A 20,341-nucleotide genomic window follows, 5' to 3' on the forward strand; every position below is an offset into this window, starting at 1 on the left:
TGGGAGTTTATGTTTTTGATTTTTATTGTCAAGTTCTGCGCCTTGCTTGTCTTTGTTTCGTTGCAAGGGTTGCATATTGTATACCCTCTACAATGGAAGTTAAATGTATCTACAATAACATTACACATTTCAATGTTACTGGTTGATTCATTTTGATACAATGCATGGGCGGATTGACCTACTTATTTATACCCAGCCGCCTGTACTAGCCTAAACATACACACATCTGTGGGCCAGATTACAAAGCCTCCACATTCCTCTTCCTGGACTGCGTGGAATTTGTGGTTTAAGGTGAAAGAGTGACCAATCATCCAGCAAGTTGTAAATGTCTATCTCCAGACAAAAGCAAGGAAACACGACTGTTTGGAGACCACAAAAAAGACACCAAAGGCAGGTTTAAGTCATAAAACTATATTTATAAATAAAAAGACATTTGCTCCTTGATAAAAGTAGTGAGAAAGACATGGTAAGAATTTGTTTCCACTATACATTATCACAAGACAGAGACTGAAAATGCTCTGGATTTAAGATGAAAATGTAGTTATGTTTAAAAAAATGACTCTCGAAGCCGGACGCTTGTGTTTAGTGTTGAAAAATTAAAACTATTTGCAGCAGACTACGTATATAATAAAAACAAATGCATTCAGACAGAAAGAAGGACCTCAATGCGTTCTTTCTCTACATACTCCTTTTTTTTTTTCTTCTTTCCCTCTTTAGTCAGGCAAACATATTAAAACATTTTTAATAAAGTTGACAGTGTTCTTTTCAGCTTTCTCTCACTCCTTTTTTTTTTTTCATCTTTCCAAGTGATCCGTTGTTGTTAGAGGTCAAAGAAAAAGAGGGTGCTAAAGAAAGGAGAAAGGAGGGAGGGAGGGAGAGAGAGAAAGAGAGTGAGGGAGGGAGAGAAAGAGAGTGAGGGTTGGGCAAGGTGTGGGGAGGAGAGGGACAAGAGACATACGCTCAGATAAGGGGAGCAAGAGAGAAACGGCCAGGGAAGAACAAGACGATAAACCGTTTCAGTTTGAAAAGCGCAGAGTCATGTCCTCCGCCTGTCCGTTTCCTCCACACTTCGCGACCTTCTCTTGATCCCTTCCCTCCTATCAAGACGAGAGGAAGCCAAGAGAAGTGCACCGGTTCCAACATCCTGGGGGGGGGGAATTGGGGGGGAGGGAGGGGTGTTCTTCACTGAAGAAAAATATGGCCACTGCTACGGGGGAGGAGGTTAGGGCGGGGTAAAAGACAGTAAAGAAATGATTCTCTCAGCGATGAAGCCACACATGGGCTCGTATCTCACAAGGGAGAACAGGATCTGAAGACATTGTGCTGCTGCGGTGCTCTCAGCTGTTTAACCACCCCCCCACCCCCGCCACCCACCCACCCACCCCCATGCTACCCTCATCTGCCCAGTCACCCACAGGAAGCACAATCTGCCACACGCATGGGGCTGTGGATATAGGGGGAAGGGGGGAAGGGGGAGGGGGGGGGCTGTGGCCGTCATCACATGACATCGACAAAGAACTCTCCGGGGTTGCCCACGGCCATGCGCAGGGACTGCCGGGAGGCCGTGAGCTCGGGCGGCACGTTGACCAGCTCCCGGCCCGGCGGCGCTCCGGGGGCGGCGGCGGCGGCGGCGGTGGGCGTGGTGTGCGGGGGGGGCTGCTGGGGGGGCAGCCCCGGGGGCCCGTAGATCAGCCCCGGGGGGGCGTAGGGGATGGCGTGGGAGTGGTGGGAGTGGCCGCTGCGGTGGCTGAGGGAGCTGCGGACGCTGCGCTCGCTAGGGGCCGCCATGGAGCGCTCGCTGGGGGCTCGGTGGCTGCGCACCTCCGACTCGCTGCCGCCGCTGCCCCCGGACTTGCGGCCCTCGTTCTTGCTGCAGTTGGAGCCGCTGCTCCCTGTGGGGGCGGGGGGGCGGGAGGGAGGAGGAGAGTGAGGGAGGGGAGAGAGGAGGAGGAGGAGAGGGTGAGACTCAGATCGATTTGAACACAAAGGGAACTGCACAAGTTGTCCTGTGCTAGATTATGATAATGACACTGATAGAGTAATAAAGTTGAGAATACAAATCGTGCGCTGCAGTCACAAGCACAACAATGAATGCAGCTTCCTCATTATAAAAAAAAAAAAAAAAAGTGACCACATAGACTTTAAAACATGGATGTCACAATTTGATAAACCGCGCCAGATTATAGTTAGGATAATTCCCATGGGTAGTCCCTTGGAAGGTCAAAACAAAGAAAATACAATAACAAAGAGTACAGGGCAAGACACAATAAAGAGATAATACAGAAAAGTACACGCAAGACCCTCCTTACCAGGCTGCACACAACAGCGCAAAGGACAAATGTATGCATGTCAGCTAAGAGCAAGTCATAAAGACCATAAGATAAAATCCAAGGTCAGCGAGTGCAGGGCCGAGCAGACTTCTAACAGACTATTTAACTGGGTGGTGAAAGTGCTGATAGAGCTGCAGCTCCACACAGGCCGGCGGTTCCACTGCATAGCGGCTTTTACAGAAAAGAGCTGATTGCCCGAATGCAGTGCGTCAAAATGGTGCGGTACAGTCACGTGTGCAGGGTAGGTCTTGAGGATCTCAACCAATGTACTAGTGAGCCAGAATAACACAAATCGGAAAAATAGTGTGAAACGCTCAAAGCTCAGTACAATATGTTTCTCCATTACCCTTCAGTGATGAAAACGCAATGGCCTTTTTTGTGTTTGAAGTTTTTTTCAGTTTATTTGGATAAGCACTCAAGAGGCGTTATGGGTGTACAGCACTGCCCCAACATGCAACGCAATAAGATGATTTATAGCCCGAAGCAGATGGAATTACCTTACTCAGCAACCACGGATCAGTGTAGCAGTAGAAAAACAAACTGATACATGAAACGGACACACACACACACACACACACACACACACACACACACTCACCACTGTGCTGGCTTCCAGCGCTGCCTTGACCAGGGCCCCCGGGGTAGGGCTGGGGCAGGTCGTGGGGCGACTGGGGGTTGTAGGGGTGCGAGATGGGGAACTGGTAGGGCATGGTCATGGGCCAGGGGGCCGCTCCGGGGTGGGGCAGAGGGTGGAGGATGTCCTGGTCGGACGCCCCGCCGCTGGAGCCGTCGTGGTCGTGGAGGGACAGGTGGGCCATGTCTGAGGCAGGGACAGAGCGGAGTTATGATGTTCGTGAACCTTTAATCACCATTCAAGCTGGTTTATGAAACGGGTGGCTTAAATCAAGCGATCCGATTGGTTCCCAACTGTTGTATATTGAGCGTGTACACACAGCCCGTTCAGTATCACTCTGCGCCTAACTTGAACGGCACACGGTGAGTGAACTCGACAGTAGGCTAAATTGCCGGCGAACCGAGCTACCGTCTCTAGCCTTCACTCTGAAGGACGCTACCGTGTGTTGCATAGCAACCGCCGTACACTTTGCAGGCAGCCAGGAAGGACTACTTTTTTGTATTCGTAAAAAAAAAAATGCTTTTCCGACTTTCCCGCTTTTTCAAAATTGAGGGTGTCTATGACTTTCATTTCGCCATACTTACGTAACCGTTTAATTATTTTACTTCAGTCAGTGAAATGTTCTCATTATACCACAGTTAAGGGGGTCGGGTCGGGACGGACAACGCCCCTTAACTGTGGTATAATGAGCACATACCACAGCCTGTCATGATCTATTGCTTAATTATAACCTCGCAAATATCAAATATCACAGAAACAACATAAATCTGTCTCCATCCTATGGATTAAATTATATTGCGTTATAATGACTTTAAAACGGAAATAAGATCTTTTAATTCATGGTAGAGATATAATATGTTGTAATAATATGCACAAGAGGTGCATATTATTACAACAATACCACTTTATTGTACAAGAAAAATAAACTGCTTACAGTATTGATTTAGTTTTCTGAACCCACTCATTACACCTGACTGACCCATGTTGGTGAGGCCCTACCATCTGGTAGAAGACGGGGTCCCTGAAACTCAAACCTCTGAACAGCTTAAAGCCTACAGCTGTTGGGACTGCTTAATAGAATCTTCATCTACACACTATTTTCATCCACTTGCACTGTAATGTAAAACTTTTAATTTAATCATTAAAAAAAAAAGGTTTGGAAATTGTCCAGGTTCTTCGTTGCTGGCAGCTACAGCCTACGTGAAATACTAAACTGACACCCAACATACAACAAACAAATCCTATAAAAAATGTACACTTAAAACTAGCCACAGAAGACAGCTCCCATGACAACCTAACTGGATAAAGGGTTAGGGGCGTAAAGGGTTATTAGGATAAGGGTTAGGGATGAAAGCTACCTTTGGGCTACCTTTCTGGCAAGATAACTTTCGAACGGAAGGTCCTATCGACTAGACAACGATACTTTTGCCTACTAACTTGGGGAAGGGCTTTCCAACGGTACCAAGTGAGTCCCTCTGCGACCACCGGAAGTGGGTGTAACCCTGGCGGGGCCATTGGGGACCATGTCTTTAAAGGCCCACTACTCCAGACAAAAGGTCGTAGAGACTCAAGAGGCGGTCTAACTCACGGAAGGGGTCACGGAACACGCCAGAGTTGGAACGAAGTTGAACCCTAACCCTAAAGGAGGCGTAAAGGGGGGGGAAACCCTTTTACAGGTTTCAACTTACTGCCGCAGACGTCCCCGAAGATGTAGTAGCACTGCTCTGAGAAGGTGATCTTGTTGACGGTGTGGCGGATGTAGCCGGCCTTCAGCAGGTTGCTGGCGTACTTGCGGGCCTCCCGGCGGTCCGAGAAGCCCTCCACGTGGTGGAAGAGCCAGTCCACCACGTCCGAACCTAAAGGGGGGGGGGGGGGGGGGGGGGGGGGGTCAACGCTGGGTTATGCAGGACACGTCTGGCCACGTGGATGGATGCTACTCAACTTAACCTTCGCCGTCTCTCCGTCATAGGGTTTGATGCTGTGATGTCATTCTATACAACTAAAATAATAATAATAATAATAATAATAATAATGATGACAGTTACAATAATACAATTAGAAAAAAAGAGACCATCCATCTCTCATTGGAGGACACTGCAACCAATGTACTAAACTCAGTGAGGTCCAAATCCAAATTATTTAGTGAACAGAATATAAGTAGTTGGCCTAAAAGATTTGTTTGATTGTTTCTAAAAAAGGAAGCAAAAAAAGGCTAGCCAACATGTATGCAACCAAAAAGACCCCCCCCACACACACACGCTTGAAATCCACATATAGTTATCAAGTATCAAGGAAAATGCCTAGAAACCAAGGTCAACCTGTTGCACCTACCAATAAAGGCATTGGCGATGGTAATCTTAAGCCACATCCTGTCTCGCACCTCCAGCCCGGATTCTGGAGTTGCCATCGCCTTTGCAACAGTTGCCATTTCGGTGTGGATGGACAGATGGAAGTCATCAAAACCTGCGGTGAATCAGTGAGGGTCGACATGGTGAGCTAGTTAAGAGCGGACGTGATCTCCCACGGGTCCCAGAGTCAAGGTCGTCCTGTTCCAGCTCGTCTCGCACAAGTCGCGTGACCCTTCCTTTGGTTGCGACCTTCGGCTGCATAAATCTGGCCTTTCACCGGCGCGTTTACACTTACAAGTTTAATGACACAAAAAGATATGGTACTGGAATCAAAACCAATTAAAAAGGAGAATAAGAAAAGTCTTCCGTCCAAAAAAAAAAGGTCTCATTCCTCCCCAGAGAGAAGATATAAAAAGGTAGATGTTCGACTTCAAACAAAATGGTGAGATGGGAGTTTGTGTGTGAGTTATGGTGACAGGGGAGTTATGCTGAGAGAGAGGCTGTGGGACTCAACATGGAAAAGTCTTGGAATGCAGCAGAAGGGTGGGGCCCGTGCGTAACGGGGCTGGGATTTATTTTAGATTACAGGAACACGCTCAAATCTGGAGACGTTTCTTCAGGAGAGACATCAAACATGCCAGGGTTTGGGGACCATTGGAGTATGGATTTGTGTATGTATGCACACACACACACTAAACTACACCACTACCGTCTCTAGGAAATACTATTCTAGTAGCATCTCTAAAGCACTTACGAGCTCTTATCCCCGTCCTATGAGTATGAAAAAAAAAAAAAAAGGCATAAAGAAAATATAGTCATCAAAAGAGATGGTCCATCGCAATCCTCTAGAAATTAGGCTATAGTTCCTGTGTGTGTGTGTGTGTGTGTGTGTGTGTGTGTGTGTGTGTGTGTGTGTGTGTGTGTGTGTGTGTGTGTGTGTGTGTGTGTGTGTGTGTGTGTGTGTGAGTGAGTGAGTGAGTGAGTGTGCATGTGCATGTGTCTCCAACCTAGGCCACAAATTTATTTTGGTCATTTTTTTTGTTTTAAAGTCTTGGGCCGGCGAGTGTACAGACCGGCCACTAGGGGTCTCCGAACCCTCAGCTTTCGAAGATAAAGACATAACAAGATCATTGTTCTGTTTGCTATTTAGCCTGAAACTGAAACATCTGCAGATATGATGACATTTGCATCCGCTATGATGTTGTGTTGTCTTAACACTTAACACCAGACTTGTTTACACACGATCACAGCCTAACTTTTTACACGTGACAACATTAAAGTCCTTGTATTTCTATGCAAGATCCAAAATTGTGGACCCAAAATAATTCCACAATGAAAAACCAACAAGAGACTTGAAGAAGATTTGAAAGGTTGACGCGTCTCACGTTCGGTCTCGGGGATGGAGCTGCTGATGGAGGAGCTGGTGGAGGTGACGGTGCTCATGGAGGGGCTCATGCCGTAGGGAGGGTACACCCCCGTCATGGCCGCCGTGTGGGACACCCAGGCCGCCGGGTCGATGGGCCGGATGGGCTCGCCTGCAAGGAGGGGGGGGGGGGGGGCGGAGTCAGGCCCCGCATTCAAATGCATAATGACTAATGACCGAGCCCCTTCTCAGCGTGAATGTTACTCAACAACGATAACGATCACACCGAAGACACTGCTTCATTCAGCACATGCAACTATTTAATTAAATTAATTCTTAGTGCGTTTGAAATCCCAGCTAGGTGGATTTAATTAAACTCAAATGAAAAGAGGTTATAATGTCCACAAATTTTAAAAAGAAAACATCTAATAATAAAGAAAAATCTATGAAATAAAATTGAATGAATAAAAAAAAACAAATGATCGAATTTTTTTTTAAATATCCAAATCTTCTAACATTCACTAAAGAGGCGTAAGAACCGAGTAAACAACAAAAGCACGAGATAATGGCTAACCCACAGACAAAAGGTCAGGGGACTAGAGCCGGGGAGGGAGGGAGGGAGACAGGAGGGAGACAGAGGGGAGAGAGAGAGAGAGGAATGTGAGGAGAGTTCTTACTTCTGGGCAGAGCAAAGCAGCTGCGAGGGTTGGGGTCCCAGCACTTGGCCACCGTCAGGGTAATGGGCCTGACAACAAACACAGCCGCCAGGCGGGTGACACACTACTGTTAACACCAGGCTGACAACACACACACACACACACACCAGGCTACACACCCGGCCGCTTAGCAGCACTCTGCTAAGCTCTGGCGGATTCCCACCCACCCACCCACCCGGCCTTCCTGGAGGACCCACACTGTGTCTATATTTGTGAAAGGCGCTTCCGAGAGGGAATGCCCTTTACGTATGAATCCACACACACACACACACACTTGACACTGATGTGATGTTGCTCACTCACCCTGGCTTGTGCACGATGTCTCGGAGCACGCGCACCGCGTCGTCGTTGCTCATGTTCTCAAAGTTGATCTCGTTCACCTGGGAGGTGTGGGGAAAGGACGCGTGTTACTAGCCGCCCGTTGTGACCGCTTGTTGAACCGCTAGTATGGGGCGGACGCGAGTTACTAGTCACCCGTGCCATTGTAACCGCTTGTTGAACTAGTAGTAGTTGGGCTTAAGTGAAGGAAAAAAAACGAAATTATCATGTGCCAGTTTTTTTGTCATCATTTATGTTTCAATTATTGTGTTTGTCATTTAAACATATTTTATTACATCTGTTATACAAGGCTTTAAGAGGAGCAATGCCTTCAACAAATTAATCTGCCGGGTTACAAAACAGAACTGGACCGCAAACAGACTGGGAAACTGCTTATCAACCGTTTCTTTGCATGAGATTTGAAACCCCTACCACATAGATCAGATATTGCTGTTGGAGCCCAATGAAAACACAGCTGATTATTTATCCCTCTCCGCTCAACCTGTAACTTCATGTTCTGTTATGAAACGGACAGGAGAGCGAAAACAGGAAGCTGAAGGGTGGGATCCAGCTAAAATAAACAGCAGACACCTCCCAAAATAATAAAAGTGCCGTGTGTACAAAATAAAAAAAGAGAAAAAGAAAAATAGTTTCCTTACAAACCAGTTTTTTAGGACGAAATCCCCTCCTGGCTCACATTATATCAGACAATGGCAACAATTAGCTGCCAGCCGTCTGGTCAGAAGTATGCGTGGCGTTCCCCTCCACCTTCTACCAAAACACCTCACCTGCAGGTGCTTGCACTAAAGACCGTCCTCACATTCTCTTGGTTCCAGTCCCAGACACGCAACACCACCACCAGCACAAAAGGGTTTTCCCCCCCAACACCCCCCCCCTCCCCCCACCCCCCACCACCACCAGCGCTGCTGCTGCTCTCACAACGCGTATCTGCCCCCATCTCTGACACACACCTGCAGCAGCATGTCCCCGGGCTCTATGCGGCCATCTGCGGCCACAGCCCCGCCCTTCATGATGGATCCGATGTAGATCCCGCCGTCTCCCCGCTCGTTGCTCTGGCCCACGATGCTGATCCCCAGGAAGTTGTATTTCTCTTTATACGGGGACAGGAGGGGGAGGAAAGAGAAGGAGAAGAAGAAGAAGAAGAAGAAGTAGAAGCAACAGGCAATGAATGGACGTGGCGGAGTCGGCCGTTAAGAGTTGTGAAATGAACACACTTAACGAGGCTACTGCCTTGATGTCTAACACGTCCGATGTCGCTATAAGTCCTAGTCTGCCTTTTTATTTGTATTTGTCTGATGCTGGCTCTTGTTTGTCATGCATGCTTTATGTATTTTATGGCTTGAACTACTGAACACTATGGTTGTGGTTATAATTAATGTTTTATCTGATGCTTTTATCGTAGTTAATGTGTTGTTGTTGTTGTTTGTGTTATTCGCTGTCATTTGTTTTTATAGGGAGCGTATGGTGACATCTGGCCAAGGACTGCAGATGGAAACAAGCCTTCTGGCTGAATCTGGCATATTTACAGAAACGTTTATTAATATGCACTGTCCCTGTCAAATCAACCAAAAAAAAAAATAAATAAATGTAAATAAATGAGTTAATGTGTGAATCCAGGATGTGACCGGAGCCAGCGTGGGACGCTGGCCCGTGACTCACCCATGTTGAGGGTGACGGTGATGATGTTCAGGGACATGGTGGAGTCGGTGATGCTGCTGAACGAGGACGACTGGCGGACGCAAAAGGGGGGACAGGTCAGAGGGTTAACACCAGAGAGTATACAGCTCTGAGCCGCGCTGTGCACCGCAGAATCCTAACACACACACACGTAATGGCTTGCTTTTCATTGTGCTTTTCCATTGATTGAGTTGGCATTATGTATTACGTTTGCCAAATCCTGCACAATCCCAATCGGAGCAATCCTTGAATGGGGATAACCTTGTCTATTCTAAATGCTTCTTCTTTTCCAACCGAGCTATAAAAGGGTTACTGGCGTTCGCAGGTCTTTGGGTGACGGCCAGGGTCTACGGTTAAGAGGTGCAGTCAAACCAAACTATTTAATTATGAGCATATTAACTCTTGACTTCCACTGTGATGAAGTGATAAGATTTATTTTTGCATTTTTTTAATGCTTTTTTATTATAGAGTGAGATAGAAAGGAAGGTATGGAAGATAGAGGGAAGGACATGCAGCAAATGACCACGGGCGGGATTCGAACCCGGGTCGCTGCAACCAGGACTGAGCCCCCCCCCAAATGCGTCCCTAGGGGGCGTGGTCTCACCCGGTCCATGTTGGAGGTCTTGGGTTTCTTGCGCCGCCGCCGCTGGTGCCGTCTCATCAGGCGAGATGAACTCTGCTCAGTGGAGCTGCTGAACCTACCAGAGAGAGAGAGAGAGAGCACCCCGCCGTTTAGATGATGTGGCAGGACGGTGTAGTGGCCAGGCTGTCCCTACTCCCAGCCAGAAGGTATCCAGTTGGATCCCCTTGTCCACAGCCTAACCCCCCCCCACCCCCCCATCTTCTTCTTAAGACCCTGACACACCAACCAGATTATCGGTCGTCGGACAGTCTGGCGAGCTCGGTGACCTGAGTCTGTTCTGACTCTGTTGGGTGTGTGCTGTGACCTGAGTCTGTTCTGAGTCTGTGGGTGTGTGCTGTGAGCTGAGTCTGTTCTGAGTCTGTTCGGTATGTGTGCTGTGACCTGAGTCTGTGGGTGTGTGCTGTGACCTGAGTCTGTTCTGAGTCTGTTTGGTGTGTGCCGTGACCCGAGTCTGTTAGGTGTGTGCTGTGACCTGAGTCTGTTGGGTGTGTGCTGTGACCTGAGTCTGTTCTGTGTGTGCTGTGACCTGAGTCTGTTATGTGTGTGCTGTGACCTGAGTCTGTTGGGTGTGTGCTGTGACCTGAGTCTGTTCTGAGTCTGTTGGGTGTGTGCTGTGACCTGAGTCTGTTCTGAGTCTGTTCGGTGTGTGTGCTGTGACCTGAGTCTGTTGGGTGTGTGCTGTGACCTGAGTCTGTTCTGAGTCTGTTGGGTGTGTGCTGTGACCTGAGTCTGTTGGGTGTGTGCTGTGACCTGAGTCTGTTGGGTGTGTGCTGTGACCTGAGTCTGTTCTGTGTGTGCTGTGACCTGAGTCTGTTCTGTGTGTGCTGTGACCTGAGTCTGTTCGGTGTGTGCTGTGACCTGAGTCTGTTCTGAGTCTGTTGGGTGTGTGCTGTGACCTGAGTCTGTTGGGTGTGTGCTGTGACCTGAGTCTGTTGGGTGTGTGCTGTGACCTGAGTCTGTTGGGTGTGTGCTGTGACCTGAGTCTGTTGGGTGTGTGTGCTGTGACCTGAGACTGTTGGGTGTGTGTGCTGTGACCTGAGTCTGTTGGGTGTGTGCTGTGACCTGAGTCTGTTCTGAGTCTGTTGGGTGTGTGCTGTGTCCTGAGTCTGTTCTGAGTCTGTTGGGTGTGTGCTGTGACCTGAGTCTGTTCTGAGTCTGTTCAGTGTGTGTGCTGTGACCTGAGTCTGTTGGGTGTGTGCTGTGACCTGAGTCTGTTCTGAGTCTGTTCGGTGTGTGCCGTGACCTGAGTCTGTTGGGTGTGTGCTGTGACCTGAGTCTGTTGGGTGTGTGCTGTGACCTGAGTCTGTTCTGTGTGTGCTGTGACCTGAGTCTGTTCTGTGTGTGCTGTGACCTGAGTCTGTTCTGTGTGTGCTGTGACCTGAGTCTGTTCTGTGTGTGCTGTGACCTGAGTCTGTTGGGTGTGTGCTGTGACCTGAGTCTGTTCTGAGTCTGTTGGGTGTGTGCCGTGACCTGAGTCTGTTGGGTGTGTGCTGTGACCCGAGTCTGTTGGGTGTGTGCTGTGACCTGAGTCTGTTGGGTGTGTGCTGTGACATGAGTCTGTTCTGTGTGTGCTGTGACCTGAGTCTGTTCTGTGTGTGCTGTGACCTGAGTCTGTTCGGTGTGTGCTGTGACCTGAGTCTGTTCTGAGTCTGTTGGGTGTGTGCTGTGACCTGAGTCTGTTGGGTGTGTGCTGTGACCTGAGTCTGTTGGGTGTGTGCTGTGACCTGAGTCTGTTGGGTGTGTGCTGTGACCTGAGTCTGTTCGGTGTGTGTGCTGTGACCTGAGTCTGTTCTGAGTCTGTTCGGTGTGTGCTGTGCGGTCGGCCGTCAATCAAATCCGTCTGTGTTCTTTTCAACCGATGGCACATGTTGAATCGGCCGTGACCAAACCGGTCCGACTGTCTTTTCTGCCGACGATCGGCGGTCTGAATGTGTGTGTCGGGGCCTTTAACGTCATAAATCTGAGTTCACTGTAATTCACTTTGGATAAAAGCTTCTGCTAATTGGTAAATTGTAAAAATGTGCATGTGAGGACCAGTTAACCCCAACCCTCACCCTTCAACTACTGGTATTATTATGATTATGTGCTGTTGAACCGAAAGCCTGTTAATACGCCTTCCATGTTACATGGGAGCACAGACCGGCTGGTCATGAGTTGTGCACCAGCGCGATCTTACAACTGGATTCTGCTGGCACACAGATGTGCACATGAAACCGAGCGAGGTCGCAGAAGGATCAGTTGGCCAAACAATGCAGTAAAGTCTTACTTCTCAGGCTCCTAAGGCTTTGACACGAATAGTCACGCAGAAACGTGTGATGTTCGTCCAACTTGTGTTTTACCGTAACCACTTCCATGATATATTCCATTTTGCCAATGTTGTTCAGTGGAAACAGATATGACAGAGCTGGGGCGGAGGACTCAAAGACTAAAACGTAGTCTTTGAAATCTCATGAAAGAGGCGAGGCCGGGTTCAAAGCAGTTGCCGACGCCATATGAATCCAATTCTGCTCATATAAGACTAAAAGCATGCTGATCTGAAAACAAAGCAAGAGATCTAATGGACACAATTACTCTGCTTCAGCTCAGCTCCGAGGGAAGATGAATAATGAAGTAAACATGGTGAAAAGTTGAAAGAGCGGGGGAGAGTGAGCGTTATGAGTAGTGACCGACCGGTCGATATGTCGGCCGGTCGGTATTATCGTCCGATATTTGAGTTTTACCGGCATCGGCCGATATAAAAAAAAAAAAGATTATTCTATTTTTCTTCCCGGCATGATTTACAGACAGTTCAATAAATGTTCCTTTTTTAAATTGAGACTTGTAACATTTGTTATCATCATTGTGTCATTTTTATGTTAATCGACGGAGCAAAAGCAGCATCGGCTCCAAATATCGGCTCAAGAAAAATCGGTATCCGGGTATCGGTCATCGGCTAAGAAATGAAAATCGGCTGATGAAATTAAAATGAAAATGAAATCATATGGGTCGATCCCTAGACTCGCTAGCCGGAGTGTAGACTCATGAGGACTGCAGTCTGAGGGCCGGAGCGTCTGCTGCCTCCTGGGACGTGGAGTCTGACCTGCTGGTGGCATCGTCGTCCTCCGAGTCGAAGCATGAAGTGGACTCCAGCTCGCTGCTCATGAAGGACGAGCAGCTGTCGTACTCGGGACCTCCGCGGCCCACCCCCCGCAACGAGAAGCCGTTCTTTCCACCTAGGGATGGGACGGGGGGGGGGGGGGGGGGGGGGGGGGAGGGGAGCCACACACACACACACACACACGCACGCACACACACACACACACGTGGAAAGTTTTAGTTAGCCCAAAAAAAAGAGAAGAAGGAAAGAAGCTTTGGTTACATAAGAAACAAGGGCTGTTTGTCTGGGCCGCCTGAAAATCGAGCAGAAAAATCTAATCAGTCAAACGAAAAGCCCCACAACTCCCAGTTTGACTTTGAACACTGAACACGGTTTCCACGATCCGTACGTTTATACGTTCTGACCCCGGTGACCTCCGTGCCACACGAGGACACAATCTGACACAGACAAAACCTAGGAAGTTAGATTTAGCTCAGCGAAGGGATGAGGAAAAGTTGTCGTCTTATTATTCTACCATTACATTAAAGTTTATTGGACCCCAACAGTGCAACTGTTGCCAGGGGAAGTTAACGAAAACAGAAAGAAAATCGATTCGACCCATTTATACAGGCGTTCATGCCGGTCTTGAGATAAAGATATGAATGAATGGATAACACAGAAAAGGTGACTAAATCCGAGGACTGATCCGTGAGCTCCGTCAGAGCGCGGAGCCTTCCTGACCGTGGTCGTTGTTGTGCTTCTTGCGGGGCTTCTCCCTCTCCCTCCGATGGGACGCCACGGATCCCGTCTCCGTGGCGTTGTCCAGCGTGTCGCGGCCGCTCGCCGCCTTCCCACTGCAGGACAACGGAACAGGACTTCAGATCAGAGAGGAGCAAAACACACCGTGGAGAAACACATGGTGAGCATCAAAGAGGACATGAGGTAATGCCCAACAAACACACACAGCCACATCTTTTCTCTTATTGCTTTTTAAAACGTCCGGGTATACATCCTTCCCTCATCGGAAAACGATAATCAACCTTTTTTTAATCATCGCTTTGGGGGTTGGATTACGATGCCAAGCCTGAAGACATTCGAATGGGCTCAGGTTATATTCGTCAGGTACGTCGTATCGTCTTGGTGTTTTAGAGTGCACTTTTGGTATTGATTCTACAGAACTTATTCCAAGACATTATTCCTACATTTGTTTCAAACTGACTCAAGAGTGTCTTGTGCCTGCAGCTATACAAGTTAAAGTCAGCATTCCTTCAAATAGACTTCAATGCTATTATGATGCTAAATAATCATATTTCACAGAACTCGACGGCAGACAGGATGGCATTAAAGCCATTTAAGTAGGTTGATGTTTGGTTCTGGGAAGTCACTTTAGTGGGAAGTCTATTAAGATAAGTGATCATATACGGCTAAAACTATCCCAGGAACAGCACAAGAACATTGAAGACCCTTGATATAATTAGTTAAACGGAAAACACTGCATTGAGGGCATACCTATGACTCTAATAATAAATGACTCATGGCATTGCAGAGGAAAAAGACGGCTAAGGAGTGAAGGAGAATAAAACCACAAAAGGATAGAAAAGACACACGTTCTCAGTGAGCTCAGTGGGCTCCTTGGCCCCACAGAGCGTTAGCGTAAGCCTGCTCCTCCCCGTCTCTTTCCGTCTACTGCACACACATTCGCATCCACACAGGGAAGGTACTGACTGGTAGGAGGGCGGTCTGGATTCCCCGATCCCACTGGTTCTCTCCAGAGGGGGTGGCTGCTCCGTGCTGTCGGCCACAGACCCCCCGTCGGACTGGGCGCCGTCCCCGGAGACCAGCTGTGGACCGGTGGGATGAGACGGGACAGGTCAGAGATCCACAGATAACGAACGCAGAACCAGACACAGAGACCGCAAATTCAAGGAACTACGGTCGATTTGGACCGTTTGACACAACATTGGGCCACAGGCAGTGGTAAGGCGAGGCTAAATTCTGAGGAAGTATTTTCCTTTGATTAGATTTAGATTCCATAAACGATAACAGACAGATTGATGATGCTGTACAGCCCAATGAAAACAAAACTGTCTCAGTTAAGCCACTCATAATTATGTTCAAGTTTTTGAAGTCATCGAGACAGAACCCAGGCGTGGACAGTAGTGTACTAACAGTCTGACAAAAATACATTAAACATTACAGAATATACATTTCTAACTATATAAACTCTTAACAAGTCTCAATACACGTGATCTGTGCAGAGGAACCTGGCCTACTCATAGTATAAGCTATACTGTATAATTAAGGCTGGGTCTTGGGAAGTTTCCTCTCCACATCCGGCCTACGTCACTTCATTTACATCCAGCGTATGTTGACATGTTAGTGTGTGTGTTGTCAGTATCGTGGGCAGTGCCAGCACTGTACATAAACAGTAGCATCAAACCGAATTAGTACGACACAGGCGGAAGCGCCACAGACACAGAGCCAGTGGCAGTTGGAGAGGGCGATTAAGCCGTCCATCTTGAGCGATGAGATGTATAGTGACGACAGTGACCCAGACTCTCAGTCCCGCCACCCCCCCCCCCCCTAGGGACCAATCAGTCAGATCAACGCCCGGACAGATGAGCACAAGGAGCCCATCGAAAAGCAACGCAGTGGGCTGGTAATTACGTCTCTAATGCTAACCGCCTACTCCCTCCTATCACCGCCAGCGGCTTAACGGACACATTCCCTCTCCCGTGTAAATAGACCCACAGACACACTGGTGATAATACAGCAACCACGACAACAAGAGAGAGCACGAGAATAAGGAACAAACAACAAAAAGAGAGGAGTCTGGAGTCTGGAGCGTTTCTTGGCCTTGTTTCAGCCACGTAGGGCTAATACAAAAGGGACCACAAAAGGGACCCCTCCGTAAATCTAAACACACTGCATTCAATCAGTCTGACACTTCAGCGCCCTTACAGCAAGACACAAAAACCGTCCTTCTCCAGACCGGATTTCTCTCTGGCACCGGGGTGATTCAATCTTCTCGTAAGGCCGCATTCAGGCAGCCTCTTTATGGAGGAGTATTTCCCCCCCTCCCACCCCCGCCCCCTGTCCCCTCGTCCTGTGATTTTAGTTGGTCTCCTAATCCAATCTCCGTGAAGTGGAGGGAGGATGCGGAGAACGCACACACACACCAGGGCCAGATGTCTTGAACATGTTGTGGACGGCCATGAATTAGTGCCCTGTTGTCTGTGTTTTTTGAGTCACTGGCTGCTGCTGCTGCTGCTCCTACGTGTGGTTTATGAAAGCTTGCGGGATGTATGTTTAATTACGGACGGAGGAAGGAAACGGCGTGTATGCAATTTTGTAGGCTGTTGCCGGTTCTCTTCAAAAAGAAGTAAAAAATAAGAACGAAAAAGTGTGTGCGTGTCGTATTCCTAAGGTCGTTAGGTGATAATGACATTACCACATTATCACACAGATACATGGGGCCTCTCCCTAGAGACTGGATGGCTGTGGCCGTGGCCTGTCCAACAGATGGCCACACACACACACACACACACACTAAAACAAATACTCTAACTCAACACTGTCCAAATTTAGCAAACACACACACACACACACACACAAACCCCCTCTACACGGTACATGAGTTGAACGTACCCACGACACGACGCGTCCGTTAAAACATGGCAGCTTGGCGTTGTCATCGGAGATCTCCTCCTTCACCACCCTGCAAGGAAGGCACAGCACTGGATCAGTCAATCTTTACGTATGCAGAAAGTAAAAAAAAAACACTCGAGATAGTGGAGATACAAAGAAGTATGGATTGGATTGGGTTTGAACGACAGGGACGCTGTAAATGTTGACGACACGGGGCAATTTAATATGCAAAAAAAAAAAAAAGACTTTTAAACCATTTATCCGTCAATACTGTAATAAAACACTGCTTTTGGCAAGCAGTGAGAAACATGCACTTAATCGTTTAAGAAAGCGAGATTCCTTCTGAGGCCATAAAACTAAGCATGCCTCAAAATGTAACCAAATCTTTCCAGTACAGTTGAACCAATATAAACATGGTTATAAATGTTTTTTTTTTTTTTATACAACACTGATCTTCTAATATAAAACATGGCCTTGTATACAGATGATAGTTAGGGAGGGAAGGATATGACAACCCACAAAACTATTAATGTTCATTTAAATTTAAGGAAAAATTACTTCAGGCATAGACTGTGGCTTGTTTGACAACCAGAGATTGTTTTTTTTTTAAACACAGGGGTACTTCAACTTTACTAAGGAATGTGTGCAACACAGGTGGGATTCTTTGTGGGAAGTAGTCAGGATTAAAGTGTTCTAGTTAATGTAAGAATCCCAGGGTGAGATATCATTGTCAATCACAACCTCTCATGGGTTGGCCAACAGCACACTGACCTATAAAATACATCCAACACAGCAAATTAAACTCAATTACATCAGGTAATTAGCATTCCACCCCGTTTTCTATCCAGGCAAACAACCTTTACAGTAATCCTCTAGTGGAGCAGCCAAAACATGTGAACTTGTAGCAAGGTTTTGCCTCAAGATAGAAAATAATCAGGTGGGATCTATCTGGTTTCCACAATGGGGGTGTTAACATGCCATAGACTTGGCAGTATCAAGTCTTCCTGTAAGTAAGCCGAGGTGGTCACTACGTGCTCAACACAGTCCTGCTCATAATGGGGCACTGATCTCCATTCCTGTTTAACAAGTTATCTATACTCTTGGATTTCAAAGTACTCTATAGTGGGTTCAAACTATGTATTTATAGAATCAACTGCTTCATTTACACAAGTGATTATTTTTTTGTCAGTTTGATTCAAGCAATGTTTTCCGTTTTTGAACAGCCTATAAGCTGTGCCCCACCCGTGTAGACTATCACTGGACCCACATACTAGGATGGGATCCTGGAAGAAGTTATCACAATTAAAAAGTGTACCAACATCTTTATGTATAACAACGTAACATAGGGTGGGCACGGTTGGTGGTTTGTCCAAAGATCTGGAGGGACTAGTCACGTTTCACGCAAATGCACATGATCATTAAACTGCCAGAGTGATAAACAGGGCATTCCTGTGTCCAACACTAAATTCCTCAACACTAAAAGACAAGAGCAGGGGCCTGCTGGACGAGCTGGTTGTTCCCATTCTGACATTGGCTGGTTAGCCAAGCTTTACGACGTAAGCCATCCACAGCGACTGTAGTAGTGTTCATGTATATTGGTCGTTTACAACAACTGTTTTCTTGGCATGCTTACACTCCATACACAACACGTCCTATGGAGCACTTTAAGGGAGCGATCCATTAGGGGAAGGCCACACGTTGTCAGTGGAAACCGAGAAACACAACAAACCGCAAAACAATGCAGTGTAAACAAACGTCCCTACAAGATCCGGGACCCCGGGACCCCAAGCCTGGGGTACACCAGCCCGGGGGACCCCGAGACCCCAGCCTGGGGGGGGGGGGGACACCAGCCTGGGGGACACCAGCCTGGAGGACCCCGGCACGGGACACCAGCTCGGGGGACCGCAGGATCCCAGCCTGGGGGGGGACCCCCAGCCCGGAGGACCATGGGACCCCCAGCCCGGAGGACCCCACCAGCCGGGGGACCCGCTATGCGCTAGCAGCTAACAAAGGAACGGCGACTGAAGCCGCAAGCTAGTGGAGGCTAGCTTCCATTGGGAGCGCATTACAAGAGGACCGCCAGGTCGGGTGGCGTCGGAGACCGAGGCGCCGAACGACGGCACACATCGGCGAGGCCTAGGTCGTCCCGGGCAGCTAGCCGTAACACACAAAGAGCAACTTTACCCGAAATCATCGTCCATGGATTTAAAGAAGAACTTGTAGTTGGGCTTCTTGAGGACATTCTTGAAGTCCGCGAGGGTCACCCTGTCCGCCGGCACGGACAATTTCACCAGATACGGCGTTTCCTGGTCGTCGAGGTGGTAGATGATCTTGGTCTCCCCCATCTCAAACAGCTGGGGCGAGACAGTCCGAGTGCATGAACCCTGAAGTCTGGGCAAAGGCTCCCCTTCTCTCGGGCCCCGGCTCCCCGTGGCGCAGCGGCGGCCCGGGTCCGGGAGGCGCTCACTCCGCGGCTCACACTCGGCAGCCGGGACTACGAAGCCCAGTCCTCGAACCCTTCCTTTCACGCCAGCTTCCTTGCTGCGCCTGCTTTTTCCCCAATTCAAAATGCACCTTGCTCGTCCAAAATGCGGTCCGAACCGGGGCTCGACGCGCAGTAGTTTACAGCGTGGTGTTGGGGAGCGCCGAAAACGCCATGGGGCTCGGGCGAAAATAGTTAAAAGGAGCTAAAACATAAACAATCTCGGACGGCTCGCTAGCTGCCAAGCTCGTTACTTTGTTGCCCACGAAGCACTGCTGCTGTCACGGACTCTTCCGACCCTGTCACAGTGGTGCTCCCCCTACCGGAGAGGAGGGGTGCGGCAGGCCGTACAGCCCCTACCACACCGTGTCCCTAGCGTTGGAGGTGCGCGTCAACCAGCAGAAAATAAAAGCCTATTGTGTACTATGATATGTATTGATTCTTCCATTAGGACTAGCCATAACTCAATTTTCCCAATTGTGTTTTCAATACATTTGAACACAAATGTATTTATTTTGTGTAAATTGAATCTGCCCTGTCAAATACGTATTTCTGTCACTTGTGACAGACAATAAAGTTTTTCTTATCTTATTGCTGTAATAAAAAATGTTATCTTCCCAACCATCTAATCTGTTAACACATAGTATTGTTTTATTAAGTATTCTGCCTGGAGTATATATAGTGTGTTCTACCTATATGCTACTGACTACCATTTGCTGATGCTATTAAATAAGAGAATAATGTTATGGACTAGAGGACACATCACTCAAGCACACTTTCAATGCATTTATAAGAACTACATGTTTCATTCTATACATTGTTTTCTATATCCCTTTCTCAAGAGGCCAAATAAATTATCATTTGAAATAGCAGAGCAGGTTATTTCAAAATGTATGTATTTTTTGTGTATGTTTACATGATGTGATTTTAAATTATTTGTCACGTCCAGTAATGCATTTTTCCTTACGTCAAGACATCATTTCGTCCAGAACTGCCTCGACTTCCAAATTTAGCATATGTTTTCAAAGTCTGGTTGCCCATAAAACCTTCATATGAATATACTCCCATTATAATGCAAGTAGAAA

The 20,341-nt window shown here is 47.9% G+C and overlaps 1 protein-coding gene across 2 annotated transcripts; it reads right to left on the bottom strand.

The window, feature by feature from the left end:
* Positions 1 to 401: 401 nt before the first annotated feature.
* On the bottom strand, positions 402 to 19,530 carry LOC311360531 (segment polarity protein dishevelled homolog DVL-3-like). Of its 2 annotated transcripts, none has more exons than XM_084480614.1 (15): positions 18,959 to 19,530; positions 16,775 to 16,844; positions 14,852 to 14,967; positions 13,868 to 13,980; positions 13,130 to 13,262; positions 10,012 to 10,105; positions 9,390 to 9,459; positions 8,681 to 8,820; positions 7,695 to 7,771; positions 7,353 to 7,420; positions 6,698 to 6,847; positions 5,296 to 5,427; positions 4,653 to 4,820; positions 2,929 to 3,150; positions 402 to 1,892 (listed from the first exon to the last, which is right to left on the bottom strand). In XM_084480614.1, exons 1-15 carry the CDS (start codon positions 19,117 to 19,119, stop codon positions 1,498 to 1,500), a joined length of 2,109 nt encoding a protein of 702 aa, XP_084336740.1. In that variant the 5' UTR covers positions 19,120 to 19,530; the 3' UTR covers positions 402 to 1,497. The 2 variants fall into 2 exon arrangements, with proteins under 2 accessions (XP_084336740.1, XP_084336739.1); XM_084480613.1 differs by having other exon boundaries at positions 13,868 to 14,001; positions 18,959 to 19,510.
* Positions 19,531 to 20,341: the final 811 nt, after the last annotated feature.

The sequence above is a fragment of the Micromesistius poutassou genome (genome assembly GCF_964030765.1).
Source record: "Micromesistius poutassou genome assembly, chromosome: 16".
Taxonomy (NCBI): domain Eukaryota; kingdom Metazoa; phylum Chordata; class Actinopteri; order Gadiformes; family Gadidae; genus Micromesistius; species Micromesistius poutassou.